Source organism: Phalacrocorax carbo, chromosome Z (genome assembly GCF_963921805.1).
Source record: "Phalacrocorax carbo chromosome Z, bPhaCar2.1, whole genome shotgun sequence".
Lineage (NCBI taxonomy): Eukaryota > Metazoa > Chordata > Aves > Suliformes > Phalacrocoracidae > Phalacrocorax > Phalacrocorax carbo.
Genome location: NC_087548.1, coordinates 54,309,049 through 54,323,624, shown reverse-complemented (window position 1 = coordinate 54,323,624; position 14,576 = coordinate 54,309,049). Strand labels below are relative to the sequence as shown.

At 41.5% G+C, this 14,576-nt stretch overlaps 1 protein-coding gene across 8 annotated transcripts in view; it reads right to left on the bottom strand.

Annotated features, from left to right (window-relative positions):
* Positions 1-14,576, bottom strand: part of NRG1 (neuregulin 1) — a 183,970-nt gene that overhangs the window by 25,935 nt on the left and 143,459 nt on the right. For 5 of the 8 annotated variants that reach the window (XM_064439485.1, XM_064439488.1, XM_064439489.1 and 2 more), the window contains 2 exons: positions 7,033-7,162; positions 227-285 (listed from right to left, as the gene is read on the bottom strand). In XM_064439485.1, coding sequence (XP_064295555.1) covers positions 227-285; positions 7,033-7,162 — 189 coding nt within the window. Of the gene's footprint in view, positions 1-226; positions 286-937; positions 1,006-7,032; positions 7,163-14,576 lie in introns of those variants that run through there. The other 3 variants (XM_064439491.1, XM_064439492.1, XM_064439486.1) reach the window with 2 other exon arrangements.

The following is a 14,576-nucleotide window of genomic DNA, read 5'->3' as shown; positions in this document are numbered from 1 at the left end:
TCTTGCATTTCCCCATAACCTCAATGCCAAACAATCCAGGAGAGTATTGCAATTGCTTTTTGTTATAATTTTCATGCAACAGGCAGAGACAATCAATATTAGGCCTTAGGCAACAAATCTAGTGTAGATAAAAAAAAAAAAACTGGAGGAAAGATGCAGCGACAAGAAAGCAGCACCAATTTAGCATGCTTCTACTGCGGCACAGACAGAAAGGTAGTGGACGTACTGTAGAAGCTGGCCATTACGTAGTTTTGGCAGCGATCACCAGTAAATTCATTTGGGCACCTGAGAGGAAAAACAAACAAAAAAAATGGTAGAGAAAAAACAGAGAAAAGAGAAGAGGTGAATATATGCTAAGAAAGAAGCTCCTTCAGTGTGAACTGATATGACTTGGTGAGTTCACTTTCAGAAACTGAATCTCGGTTTACCATGTGAAAATGGCTCAAGACGTTGAGAGCAACTCATTTGCTCTGTGGAAATGAAAAGAAATCCCCCCCTGAAAAACAAGCCAAAACCAAACCAATCCAGATCAAAGTGTGTTTCGAGATGTGAGACAGAAATTCACCATTCCAAATTCCCAAATTGCTTTTAGGATGCGCTTTCCGCAAGTCAGCGAGGACCCATGATCTGTACATCACTCATCTCCATGAGTTTGCTCTTTTAGGGTTGCACTTTACAGCAGTCTCCCAAACAAGAAAGCTGCTGATACGTGCAATACAAATGCATCTGCGAACGGATGGAAAGATCAAAAATCACACAAATGAGAAACATTTTGGGGGTCAATAATGTCATGTTGTACAGATTTTACTTTAGAGAATCAGGTCATAAATAAGTGCGTAAAGAGGCCAGTTCCAGCTGAACTGTGAAAACACCAAGTACTATTGATTTTGTTGCTGTAGTTGGGGAAGAAAGCAAAGTTCAGATTATTTTAACATACTTTCTTGGTTTTGGATTTTCATGGGCAGAGTTTCAGTACATCTTGCTCCAGTGAATCCAGGTTGGCACCTAAAGGGCAAAAACGTGATAAGCAATAGTACACCAAAACCACTGCACTAACAGACTGACATCTGCTGGCCTATGGAGATGGGAGTGCATTAAGTGACCTCCTGGTTAGGTGTTAGTGAAAAATGATCAGACAAGGGGCAAGAAAGTGTAACCTTTCCAGAAGATAACACTTCGCAAAATTTACAGCAAAAATCCACCAGAGAAAAAAATCTAGGAAGTCTTTTTGCTTGTCTGTTTTGAAAAAGACAGAAAAATCAGGGCTAGCAAAAATGTATATCAGCTCATTGCTTATTCCACCTCAGGAAGGTACCAGGTTGAGGTTTTTTAAAATTTGCAATGCAGTGTATAACAGCAATTTGCACTATTGCTTTCACCTGTCACATAAAATCTATGAAAATACCATGATTCCCTTATTTCTGTAATGGCATGGTGTGTCTTCTAGAAATTTCCTTTGAAGGGGGATAGTTAAAACAGCAATCACAGAAAAGCCAAAAAAATTCCAAGAAGCGAGAAGACAAACTCAAACCCAAAGGCAGGAAATATATTCAACATGGCTGACAAATGGAAAAATAGTCAGACCAGTCAATAAGTAAGACAAGAAGGCAGAGGTGCTCTCAAAATTTGAAGCCCCACAGCTGTCCACCCTTTCAGTTCATAAGCTCTTCCAAGCTTCACTGCAGCTTTCCCCTTGGTCATAGTGAACAAACTTCTCTTTTGTACTTTGACTGTCTTTTCTTCTGCTGTTGGCTGCCAATTCTTCCTTCACCTTTATTCTCCATTTTCGGACAGAGCTAAGGTGTATCCTCCCAAAATATCGTCGTAGCAATGCAGGTTCCTGTGTTTCAGACATAAGTGTGAATGACTGTCCACCACACTAAACATCTACAGACGTCAATCTTCTTGCCTCGTCTATCTTCTATCCACTCTTACTCAGTGTGTAACCTGAAATTACCGGATATCTGCTTCCTAGAATATACCTCCGCTTGTCTTTCTGATGCTCTTCATGAGTTTGCCATGGTGAAAGAATCTTCCCTTCTTTTTATGTTGCTGCCAATATGGTGCTAGCCTCCTTTTCAAACTGTTTCATCATTTACTTGCCAGGAGCTGAAGAGCCTTCTTATTTCCTAATGCATGTGGTTCAGAACAATCCTCTACCTCTTCTACCCATCCGAGTTTCATGTGCATTGAAAGCTGTAGTGATTTTTTTAAATTCCACTCTTCCACAATTGCTTCTAGACCTAAGGGTCAGGGATGCTGCCCTTGTACAAGTGGGACTTCCGGAAAAGCACTCTGGCAGAAGACCAGTGTCAGGCATAAACACTAGTATCTTGTTCAAATAAACCATGCAGGGATTATTTTTGTATAATAAAGGTATATTTTGAGGATCTGCAGATTAGTCTTTGGAGATGATTTGCTGTAATGATATATTTTTTTTATTAAGGGAGTTTATGTTCTTCAGAGCCAAGGTTGCATCTTTTGATAAGTACCCAGTGTGGAGAGATTCCAGTGAGTCTCCACAGCTATATTAGTTGAGAAAAATGCAACAAGGATAACTGTCATGAAAGGGTGATATTGCTGGGCATGATAGAAGACTTTCTGTGCCTTTGATAGAAAGCATTTTGGTCTGTGTTTCTGAATGAGAGTAAAAATGTTTCATCCCTGCGATTTCAGTTTTATTTTGCACTGTGGTCATCTTGTTAAATACCCGTCCTGGGAAAGCTGGCATTCACACCTGCATTGGCTTTCATTTCACAGGGACCTCTACATGTTGTTCATCAGGCTCAGCCCTACACAATCCCAGTGAACATGCTGCTGATTAAAAGCCTCAGGCTTTGCTCCTGCTTCTGGCTTGTGGTGGTTGCTTGTGCTTGTGTTCAGATGTTGGTGCAGCTGTGGAGGTGATGAAAACAACTCGAGCACTGGTGCAGACAATGCTGAAATCGCTTCCAGACTGAGCAGGGTCAGCCCTGTTGAGATGGCGCTGAAAATAGTTCAGGTGTGTTTATACTCACTCTGAAACTGTTGTCAGCAAATGGACTGCAGCACCTGCTGCTGAAAATGGGTCCAGGGTGGGCCAGCCGAGATGCGAGCCAAGATGAGCCGGTCCGCTTATGATTATGTGTGAACGCTAAAGGCATTTTATTGCTCAGACATGCAGTGCAGCACTGTTTCCACTGCTGTTTGGCAGGTTGTTTACTGTAGACTGTGCTTTTTCAAACAGCTTGTGATGGTGTAGTTTTCAAAACAACTTGTCCTACTTGAAGTTTCCAGACATTATTTCTTGTTGTGTCTTTCTTTTCTAGTTCATTACCAATGTACCATTTTCTTTCATGACACTAGCAAAAGCTGGAGCCAAGCAACTCAGAGGAACAAGTGCACATTTGTACTGCAAGAGCCTTATAATTTCCTTTCTGCCTGAAAAAAAGGCTACTAGGACTATTTATTTATTGTATTAACTGGGTGAAATTACAATACTAAACCACATATACTAAAATAATTGCCTTTTTCTTCTACAAATATTAGTTGCAAAGAGCAGTTCAGAAGGCACTTCTCAGAACATTGAATGCATATTATCAAACTGTTTTCAGCAGGAGAGGAATGGCTGAATGCATCAGGACCTCACATTTCCATCTCATCCACCGCCTGTAAGCAAATGCATTATGGGGGAATGTTTTTTTTTTTTCATGGGAAGTGCAGTACACTTCCATATTTAATAGTCCATTTCATAGCCTATAGTCAGAGCTAGTATTTCTACCTTGCCTGGTGAATTAATATCTCTGGAACTTTTGCTAGCATAATGAAAACAAATTTTCTCTTTTTGCTGTTATCAAGAACCTTCTGTAAATTTCTATTCCACCAAGGCCTTTACAGGATGACAGATATAGAAAATGTCTGTATCGTTAAAAAGTACATAATTCACTCTTTTGCTGTTAAGAAAAGAAGCAGCATCCTTCTATTAGAAAGAAGCATTATTTTCATCCAGTGAAATTTGGACATAAATTCACTTCTTCAGTAACAACAGAAGCAGTAGAAAAGATGATCTCTGTGAGTAAGGAATCAATTAGTCAGACCAGCAAGGCCTTCATGGTAGGATACTTCAAAAGAACATTCTAAAAGCATAACAGATATTATATTCATATAGATTTTTCTTCAAGCAAGAAGCATATGCTAGGAATCCTGATTTTTTGTCTTCAGGGAAGTTGGGGACACATTTTCAAATGAACAGAAATGACTTAGGAACCTCAGCCTCACAGGAAGCCACTAACATCCAGGCTTCCAAAGTCTATGGTGTTTTCAAAATGTAACTCATACTCCTATGAAACTTCTGAAGATTTTATACAGTAGTTTAAGTAGTCTCAAAACTTCCTTTTCAACTTTCATATTTTGAGATTGTTTTGTTCAGTCTGGGGCCATAATTAAAATACACGTAGTGAACATATATGCTACCATAGATGTAGCAGTACAATGCATTACTGAGTCTTCACCCATTTCTTGGGTATGTCACATGGTTACCTCTTCAAAGCCGGAAATTTTTTTGATGTTCACACCAGTATCCATGAGAGTAAGATCTGATCCAGTCTGGATCATTATACTGTGCATTTTACAAACCACATTTTTTTAAATACATAGCTAGATTTTAACAGAAGATGGATTTAGGAGCTCCTTTTTTATAATAGAACAGGGGGTTTACAAAACCAGAGATATCACTTGGAAAATTCCATGGTTGTTGTGAATCTGAGTCATGTCTTTTTGGTTAGGGATAAAACCAATTTAGAATGATATGGCTCATGCTTTAGAAATTTTGTTTTTGCTCTCAACAGATGGACCATATGGAAAAATGTGAACTTGCTACTGAGGCAGAAATATGAAGAGCAAGTACCATATTTCAAGCGTTCTGTTTCCACAGGCATGTTCTGGGGGAAGATTTATTTTCTCAGAACAATGAAGGCAATGTGTACTGGTTAGGTACTTATTTTAATTAACACTGGAATACTAGAATTAAAAGTAGACATCTGTATTTTTAATGAAATAAGAAGAGAACTGTATTTTGTCTCTTTAGTTTCCCAGTACACCCACTTTCAAGTATTCACACTTTCATTTCTTACTTGGCTGTATTGTGTCCTGTTTTGCTCTACAACATAAAGTTTCAGTTCTGGCAAGCATTAGAGGGCATAGCAAAAGGCCCTGCAAAATAACGGTGGCCCTGACTGTCCTTAGGATAAGAATCCTTTTCCACTGCCTTACTGTATATGAGATTTACCCTGTCTGATTTTGCAGCTCTGATGCTTTTTCCAAATAGGTCTTGGGCCACCCAGAGAGAGGCACATCTGCCAAATATTGGAATTGCCTTTTCTTTCAACTCCAGCCCCAGAATTAAATGTTATTTCTTGTCTACAAGAGGGGAAAAAATCCCCAGTTCATTCAAGCATCTCTGAGACATTTTAAAAATTAGCCAATCTATAACATCATAGAAGAAGCACAGTCAGATATCTGAATTAAAAAAGAAAGTCCCCATGCCAGTGAAAATGAGATACCTCTGAAATTGTCAAGACAATGCAAGTTATTAGCAAGTCTGCTAGATGCTCAACTCTGCTGGCCCAGAGTTTTCTGAGCAGCTAGGAAGTTGAAACAGGCAGGTAGGCTCTCGTACATGCCCTGGAGAGTCATAGCAAACGCTCATCTTGCACAGCTGGCTTACAAAGATCATGTAAATTTAACACAAATCTTTCTCTCTCTCTCAGAAGAGAATCAAATCCAGCAGAGCCAGTAATCTTTCCATATTCACTTCAGCTAAAAATGATTCTAGAATCAATGAAATATTCATCACTTCCAGCAACAGAGAAATGTGCGAGAAACCAAAGGAAAACAAAGCTCATAAAGACAGGTAACAGCCTTATACAAAAAAAAGAAAACTCAAAAGTAAAGAACATTGTGGGGTTTGGTGCTTGTGGATCTTTTTATCTTTTTTTTTTTTTAATCTTTTTTTTTTTTAATCTAACAGCAGAGTCAAGCAGTCTATGCCTGCCCGGCCTACTGAAAGCTTCATAGACCGTCACCTAACTCACCCACCAGAGTCATCTTTACAATTAGCGTTGTTTGAGGTTTCAACCTAGAAGACTGAAAATCTACGCAGTTACAGCAGATGACAGTCTTTACTGACAACTGCCTCTTGTCTGTCTGAAAAACAGCAACACCCTCATGGAAGTGTCCCCTTTCCACTCAGTCCTGCTGGGTCCCAAGGATGCTTCCCAAGGTTTAAATGCTGAGTTTCCTCTCAAGCCAGAGAGATGCAGCAACTCACTACAACTAGTTCAGCTCCAGAAGTAAATGCTATATGATGCACTGCCAGGCAGGAGGTGGACTCCAGTGCTGTAGCTCTTCATGGATATTCTTCAACATGATGGACTATTGCAACAGCCTGATACAGCACAGGCCAACATTTGAGAAAGGTGCACAAGCACACCCTTAAAACCACACACATATGACTTCCTGAGTCAAGATCCTCACAGGAAATAGTAACTTCCACCAATTACCATGACATTAATTGTTTTTTATGCAATTAAACGCAACAGCAAAACTCCAGTTGTGAATCTGGTCTCATCAGAAAGCATTCAGTTACTACAGCAGACAATAAAAATAACCAGTTTGTCCTGTATAAAGGGTACTTATCCAATGCAGTTATCCACACATCTATTTTCGCTATTTGCAGTGCATTTAGTTTACAGCATCTATTTCATTATTTCTAACACAAGGCTCAAGTTGTGTGTCTTCATACCATGTAAACATCAGTGGGGCTTGCTGTGCCAGTATCACATGGGAAGATTTCCTGGTTAGCCTCTGTTGTGCCTCATATATAGAACACAGAGGTCATTCTTGGTAGGTTATTTTCACACACACATACTTAAAAATGAAGAAATATCTAAAGCTGCAAGCACAGGAGAAGAAATTGTTCAGGTGCTCCTTTAAAGAAAAAAGCATTTCTGGAACCTAGTGGCTCCACCAAAGTACGCAAATAGGTTTTCTTACCTGCACAGGTATCTTGGAGGGTTTGGAAGGTCTTTAACCATGTAACACTCTCCCCCATTTACACAGAAGGCTTTCTGCTTTACGTCACATTTCGTGAGATGACTTGTCCCCGTTGTAGATGTGGAAGTGGCTGGAAAAGACAAGAATGAAAATATGGATCAGATTGGCTTAGTTTTCCCTCCTGACCGGTAACTTTACTTGTATGTGAGAGAAGAAGTAAGGCCAGGGAGGATCTGTCAAGTCCTCTGAGCTCTCTATCTGCTGCTACCACAAGCACTAATTACTGACACTGTGTTTCGTTGATTGACACAGGGGCTGGAGTTTAAATGCATTCCTCAGAGATACAGTACCCCACACCCAGCCTGGGAGGAAGGGAGGATTTCACTAGCCCTGTCCTTAAGTTTCTGCAAGTGATGTATGCTTCATTAAAAATGTGTAATTTATGTGCAGTTACTTATATTGCATTAATTGCATTCAAGTGATTTTGGGGTGTGAGTCATTTCAGACTGCTGATATACTGCCCAATAAAATGAGGCCCTGGATGAGGTTTTTTCCTGGAATTGCCTTGAAGTATACATTTTTTCAGTGGAGTTTAACCTGAGGCGCCATGCTGATTCAGCCCCTCAGTACTGAATTCACTTTGGTTCAGCCACTGCCTTCTTCCCAGGGGAGGGGGTGACTGACTGAATGCAGAATGTCTCTTCCCCTTCTCATAAACAAGAGCTGTGGCTGCTCTGGTTTGACTCTGTAGGGAGGGAGAGGACAGGGGAGTTGAAGGCATTGTCCCTTCCTTGTGCGATTATGATTGTCACCCTTGGGTCCACAGGAGTCTTTGATCCAGAGGCCAACCTTGCATCTCCTGCAGATGTGCTCGTCTGCATGGAGCATTAACATTTATGGGCCACCAATGCTGCTAGACACCATTAGGTGTCTAAATTGCTATTAAATGGAAGTACTACTGTACCTGCAGTGTTTTTTAGCTTACCCTCTGCTGTGGTTAGGGAATACCTGGAGAAGGCAGGAGTAGGGTTTAGTTAGCAACCTTTAAAGATGCTGACAGGGTAGGATGAGAAATCCCAGCCTTTTAGAATTGCCCATGCAGGGTCTGTCAAGGAAATGATAGTGCTCTGACCAAAGGGAGCAGCACTGTAGGAGAGACAGTACTCAGAAAAATCCCCACTGCAGCCATTGCTGGTAACCACTAGGGTAAGGTGAATTTAGCTGAGGTTGCCCTAAACTAGCTAACAGTAACAGGAATGTTGGGGAGGCCATATTATGTTCTCAGTCTCTCACACTGCTCTGTGACTGCAAAACCACTTCCATGAGCTGAGCTAAACCTAAGTCAGGCATGTATCTGCTAGGCTGCAGCTGCAAACCCAAACTACCCTTTCTGGTTGCCCCCTAGGTTGGCTAAGCTTTGCTCTAAATTCTGCCAAAACAGAGTAGGCATGCCTGAAGCCCGGACACCAGTCAGTACCCAGCTCAGGAACCATGCCACTGATGGGATATTTGACCTATAGCAAGTTATTCAGGTTATTCATTTCCCTTGATTTTATCTGCCTAAAACTGAATTGTTTAATTGTAAGGTACTCTCCACCTCTCACAGGTAGAAGCTCAACTTATCCCCACAATGGGTGTGTCTGTCTCCCTACCTTGACTGAAAGCAAGTTTAAGCTCTTCAGAATATGCCCCTCATTTTTTAAATGGCTTAAACTAAGTGAAGTGACTATGTGTCTCTTGAAAAAAGTGGGAAGATTCCTGCAAGTTTTTTGTTTAGCCATCTCCAGACATATAGAAGTAAGAAATTTTGTTAGAGTGCTGAACACATCCCAGTATTTTCATTTCTGAAAGATAGCTTCTACCCTGAGGTGGAACAATGCTTTTATCTACTGACTGAGTCTACTGGAGTTGATTAGAAAGCTGCAAGCACCTACACAAAAGTTGTCTGATATTCAAAGCCTTTTCTAACATGAAGGCACCCAAGGGCCATGTTTATAGTAGGTGATGTGTGATGTTCTACTGTTTGCTGCACACACTGAATCCAAAGAAAATATGCTTTTAGCACACTGGCCTTCAACAAACACCACTTACACATTTCAGGTTCTTTCTGAGAATAGGGATGAAGCAGTCCCTGCAACATTTGATATTCATGTGTTTTGCATCATCTTCCAAGTAAAATTGCATTTTTAGTACTCAACACTTGGGAGAAAGGGCCACCTTGCCTTGCACCATTTTCAAAGTGGCTTTAGCTATCTTGTTAAATGAGACATGAGATAGTGACTGGGATATTTAAGTCTCCCCTTTTACTCCACCAAAATCCCATCTGCCCGTACAGCTAATGCCTCTCATACCACTTCCTTCGTTTGCCATTAATCATCTGCATGCCAGCTTCTTTTTTCTTCCATGACGCCTTGCTTGCATGGGGTACCCTCCTCTGACAGGCCAGGAAAAAACTTCTTATGACCTCTTCCAAAACTCAAACTCCCTCCTTCTTCTCACTGTTGCACCCACCTATTGTGTCACATCTCCCCAGATCTTGATCTTGACTGGGGCCTCTGGGTGCTAATGAAATGCAAACATGGAGTACTAATGCCTCTAGTACACATTCCTTTCTCCTGGCCCCTCAAAGCATGATTTATAACTTCTCAGACCAGGATAAATTTATGCCTTGTCTAGAGGCAGGAAAAGGGGTCATGTTTTAAGAGTAGTCTGACACTCTTTCAGCTAGCACCGGTTCAAACAGGACTTTGCACCCAATGTTGACAAAAGGCTGGCCAACAGATTGCCATCAGCTCAGCGGTGAAGGGTCGCCTATGCTTGATGACAGTGGGTTGACCACTACCCTTGACATGAGTCTTAGGATGGGAAGATTTGCCTTGTGCAAGAGCCCTTCCTTCTTCACCGGCTTGAAAGGAGTCTGGATTGTTATCCCAAATGAGATGCCTGACATGACAGGCTATGGCATACCAGGACCTAAGATGTGGCAAACGTGGGTGAGTGAATCCCATCCATATAGTAATGCACCTTTTGAAGCTTTTGTGAGAATTAACAGTTAAACTCACAACTAAGCTTATCCCTGCTGATAGCCTATCCACTATTGTGTTCCTTTACCTCATTAAAAGACTTCAACCTGCGAGACAAGTGGTCTGAGGATGTCCTCGAGCTCAGAAAGCTAATGCATTAATTTGGAAGGGAAAAAAAAGCAATATAATCTGCAGCGTTTCTGACAAAAACCCATTTTGCTACCCTGCTGGCTAATGGAATGTTTTAAATTGAATTATAAAGGTAAATCTAGTAGCAAGTGGGCTTGCAGCTATCTATAATTGTTTTCATGGTCTTGCAACAGCTCACTCAAAAGCAGATCACTGTGGAGTTTCAAAGTAACAGTTTTCCCAGCTCACATAAGTGAGCTTTGGATAGCAGCAATTGCTCTGAACTGATTACTAGAGATGGGAATAATCTGCAGCTCTCAGAGAATTCTCATGATACAAGGGCTTTACACATATTTGTGAGGAGTGCCTCTACCCACGTTTTTGGCATCACATGTTCAAAACTGTTGTATAAATCTTGTGTGAGAATTTTCTTTGCATTACTGACCCTCTGGCACTGTAGTCCCAAACTGCCTGAGCTTTGTAACTCCATAGGGTGAGGGGAGGAAAAAGTCTCCAGTGAGTTAATTCTGATATTAATTTTTCTTTGCAAAGGATGGATGCATAGTTTTTATGGCATGTTGCCAGTATTCGGTGTATGCACTCTTAGTCTATTTTGCAAATTAAATACATGAAACACTAACTATGGTTTTGGGTTTCACTTAAAGCCACGTAACGGAAGAAATGTGGTGTTTGGGAGCAGGTGTTCATCAGAGCCCACTTCATACAGCCCATAACTAGCCCCAAAACACTGTGTTTCCATACATCTCTAGCAGACATGGGCTTGGAGGACGTATAGTGGGAATGACCGGCAGTGGTGAGGTAAAGCACAGCTGTAGACCACATATCTATGTGTTGTTCTTTATTCACCTAGTCAAAATTCATGCCTCCTTTCTTTTCTGTAATATTTTCTTCAGCTATACAAGCACAAGATAGAAAAACTGGTTTGTTCTAGAGTCCTATACCAAACCCCTAGCTTACTGAAAGGACTAAATTACATTCTGTAATGAAATTTGAAAATACCATGCATAAGATAACATCTGAAAACACTGCATACTCTACCGTTTTTTTGTTCTTCCCTGAATGCAGAACTACCACACTTAAAAAAGCAACTGCAGTCAGTATGAACAAAGTCCCCACTAATGCAAATATTCACATGGCACTGAAAAACAATAAGATTTGCTCCCATCTACAGGAACTGCCTAAAGCCATTAACAAGAAGAAATATAGGAGCTATTGCATCTTTCAAAAGCTACTCTCTAAAACATGAATTACTGTTGTAAAACTACCTTAGGATCATTTAATATCAAGCAGACATAACTTCATTTAGTTCTGACCTTACCTGGGGAATCTCTGACTCTTTCTTGTCCTGGAACAGAGAAATACATTCTCCTCCTCTCTCTCAAGAGAACCTTTCCAAAAAATCCTCTGAAGTTCAGGGGCTACAGCAGCAGGACTCCCAGACCCTGCATAGGTGAGGCAGCCTGCTGAGAGGAGCCCTAAGGATCTCTGAGTACAAACTGAGAAGGAAGGGCAATGCATCATAAACAGAAGAGTACCCAAGCCTCTTTGAATTGAGTTTCTGCAAAGCTGGTATGAAATCAGAGGACACACTCAAAGTTGTGCAAGGTGACTAGTGGATGCTTATGACTCAATGGAGACAAAGTCAAGCGGTGGCTGCAGCTCAAAGGAAGGTTTGCCATTCTCACTGGAAGGCCACTTACAGGATGTACATATGTCACCTTATTGGACTGCAGGTGGAGACCTTTCCAGTATCCTTTTGTGAACAAAAAGAGCAAATTACTGGGGAGGAACAGAATAAATACTTCTGCTTATCACTGTTTCCTGACACTAAGGTGTGAGCAAAGCCTACCTGCAGCTTATGCCAATGTTAGAGGAAGGGACCTGCATGGATGGAGGGAGGGGCAGAAGGAAAGGAGGAGGGGGAAAAGAGCACACACAAGCGAGTTTTGGGGTGATGAAGTGTGTGCCCCCAGCAGAAAGTCAGCTTTACTAACTCACATTCCCTTACTTGAAGTTCATTAATTTCTTTAAAAGCACAATCCAGTTCCCTCTTGACTTGCTGATGGGCAGTTTAAAGATGTCTAGCCCTGATCTGCAGAGTAGATTGATTTCCCATGTAACCTTGGCTGTAGCGCTTAAACACTCTGTGTCTCAGTTAAACCTTCTACATTTTCTTTCCACTGAGTACTGAGCCTTTTCGACTCACTCCAGCTTCCCCAGTGAGTCCGACTTACAAAGTACTTGGACTGCAGAAAACCTTAGCATTTCTGTACTGCACTGAATGAGGAAAACTGCTGGTTCCAGCATAACTGTGGGCAGCAAAAAGCTATATGGGTACCTTCAAGGAGAACAGAAGCCAAAACCTGAGAGCAATCAAAAACTAGTCCCTTTCTGGACAGACAAAAATTTCCATTTTACCAGGTGCATAGAAGGACATATTTAATGTTCTTCATACTTAACGGTTCCAGAGCTGAAACTGCATCCTTGTAGCTCTGAACATACCAAAGGTTTACAAAAACTACCAACACCAACAAATAAACCTCACAGGAAAAAAAAAAAAACCCAAATCTCTATAGGAGGCATTTATGGTCTGTTTCATGGGGCTGCTCAGAATTTTTCACATTGCTTTGGTGATGTCATACTCTAAACTGTCTGTTCAATCTAGTTATAAATTTTTTTCAGCTTCTCTCTTCACGAATAACATGCAGTGTAACAGATTCTTGGGACCTTCATAGGAGATCATTTAAGGAGCCTGCTGTTTTGCCAGCAGCTGGAATTAAGTGCTTACAAGTTAGTGGAATTACTCTCTGGCCCTAAGACAATGCTTTCTCACTTTGGCACTATCTCTATGAAGATCAGAGCCAGCAAGAAGGAAACAGGAAATTGCTGGGTCTGCAAGATAGAAACTTCAGGAAAGATTGAGAGCACATAAACTCTTGCTGAACCAAGGCAGTGTGTCCCTCTTCCCCCTATGACACCGACTCGGCAGCAGTTTCCCCTCACAAATCCACCCTTAGCAAAGCAAAGGAAAGGGGAAAGAAAAAAAACCAAAACAAAATGAAAAGACAGACGCTTTAGCTCGCTGCACCACCCGATCACTTCCTCCCTGATAGGCCAACAGAGTGACCCAGTTGGCAGGCGTGCGACTGCAAGACCTGCACAGCATCTGGCTCACCATGGAGGGTCGAGAGGTGACACATGCTAAAGACAGCCTGACCAGGCTCTCTTCACACTGCTGGGGAAGGACCAAGAGTGCCTATGGAGAGCAGGCCCTTGAAACTGCAAAGAAGGCTTAAAAGAGGAGGTGAAGCTTCAGAGAGCAAGAGCTGCCCAGACAGTGGACTCCTCCTTCAGTGCACTGCTAGGAGAGCTAATGCATAAAGAAAAGAAATTACCTGTTGCACACGTGAAAAGCCATCTTCTTCTGCATGTCAGGGTGTAGACACCAACCCCAGGAGAACTGATTGCACCAAACCACTGGGCAGGTCATGTTTTCCTGTTGGTATCATGACCCTGTCTAGTCAAAGAGAAAGGGCCTATTGCACTACCTACAGTTGCATTATAGCCTGGAGAGGTGACTGATGGGACCTAGCTGGAAACCTTCCTCCTGGCAGGAGGACTGGACTTGAGCTATAAAGCAGAGAACTTGGGCTCTTTTCTCAAGTCTCAGATGCCCTGATTCTGCAAGGCAGCACGGGGAGCACCCTAATGCAAACAGCATCATTGCTTCATACAGGAAACAACCATCCACAATGGTTTTAACTCAGAAAGACTTTTAATTTTAAAAAAGTGGAAAAATGAACATTTGGCAGGACTGAAAGGACAAACACACAATCACTACAAGGATTATGAAGGCAGATAGCTGTCCTTCAAGGAACTGCCCAGAGAGAAATCCTTACACTATCTTAAGGCCCTGCCAGATGCCCAAATCCAACTGCAGGTTTGGCATGGCAGTAAGTTTCCTGAGACAGCAGGTACAGCTGTGCTTACAGTGCTCTCCCTTCCTCAGGATGCAAAATCTGGATTTTTTTCCTTCTCCAGTTCACACCTCATACTTTCCGTGAGGGTTGATCATGTGGTTCACCATACCAAAACAAATAATAATAAAAATTCTAACTCTCATTAGCTGTAGTTAGTCTCAAGCTCAGATAGCAGAGCTGTCCTACTGCTTCTAAAAGTTACTGTGGCAGAGCATTATATTACAGGTTCCACCTGGCACCAACAAGTTTGCCTTGATGGGTATATAGTGATAGTGACATAACTATTTCCTTATCACACTGAGTATTGAAATACTTCCATCCTACTATAACATGGTCAGTCAAAATCTGTTCTTATAGCTCTTTCCTCTGAAGGATTTTTTCTTATTAATTT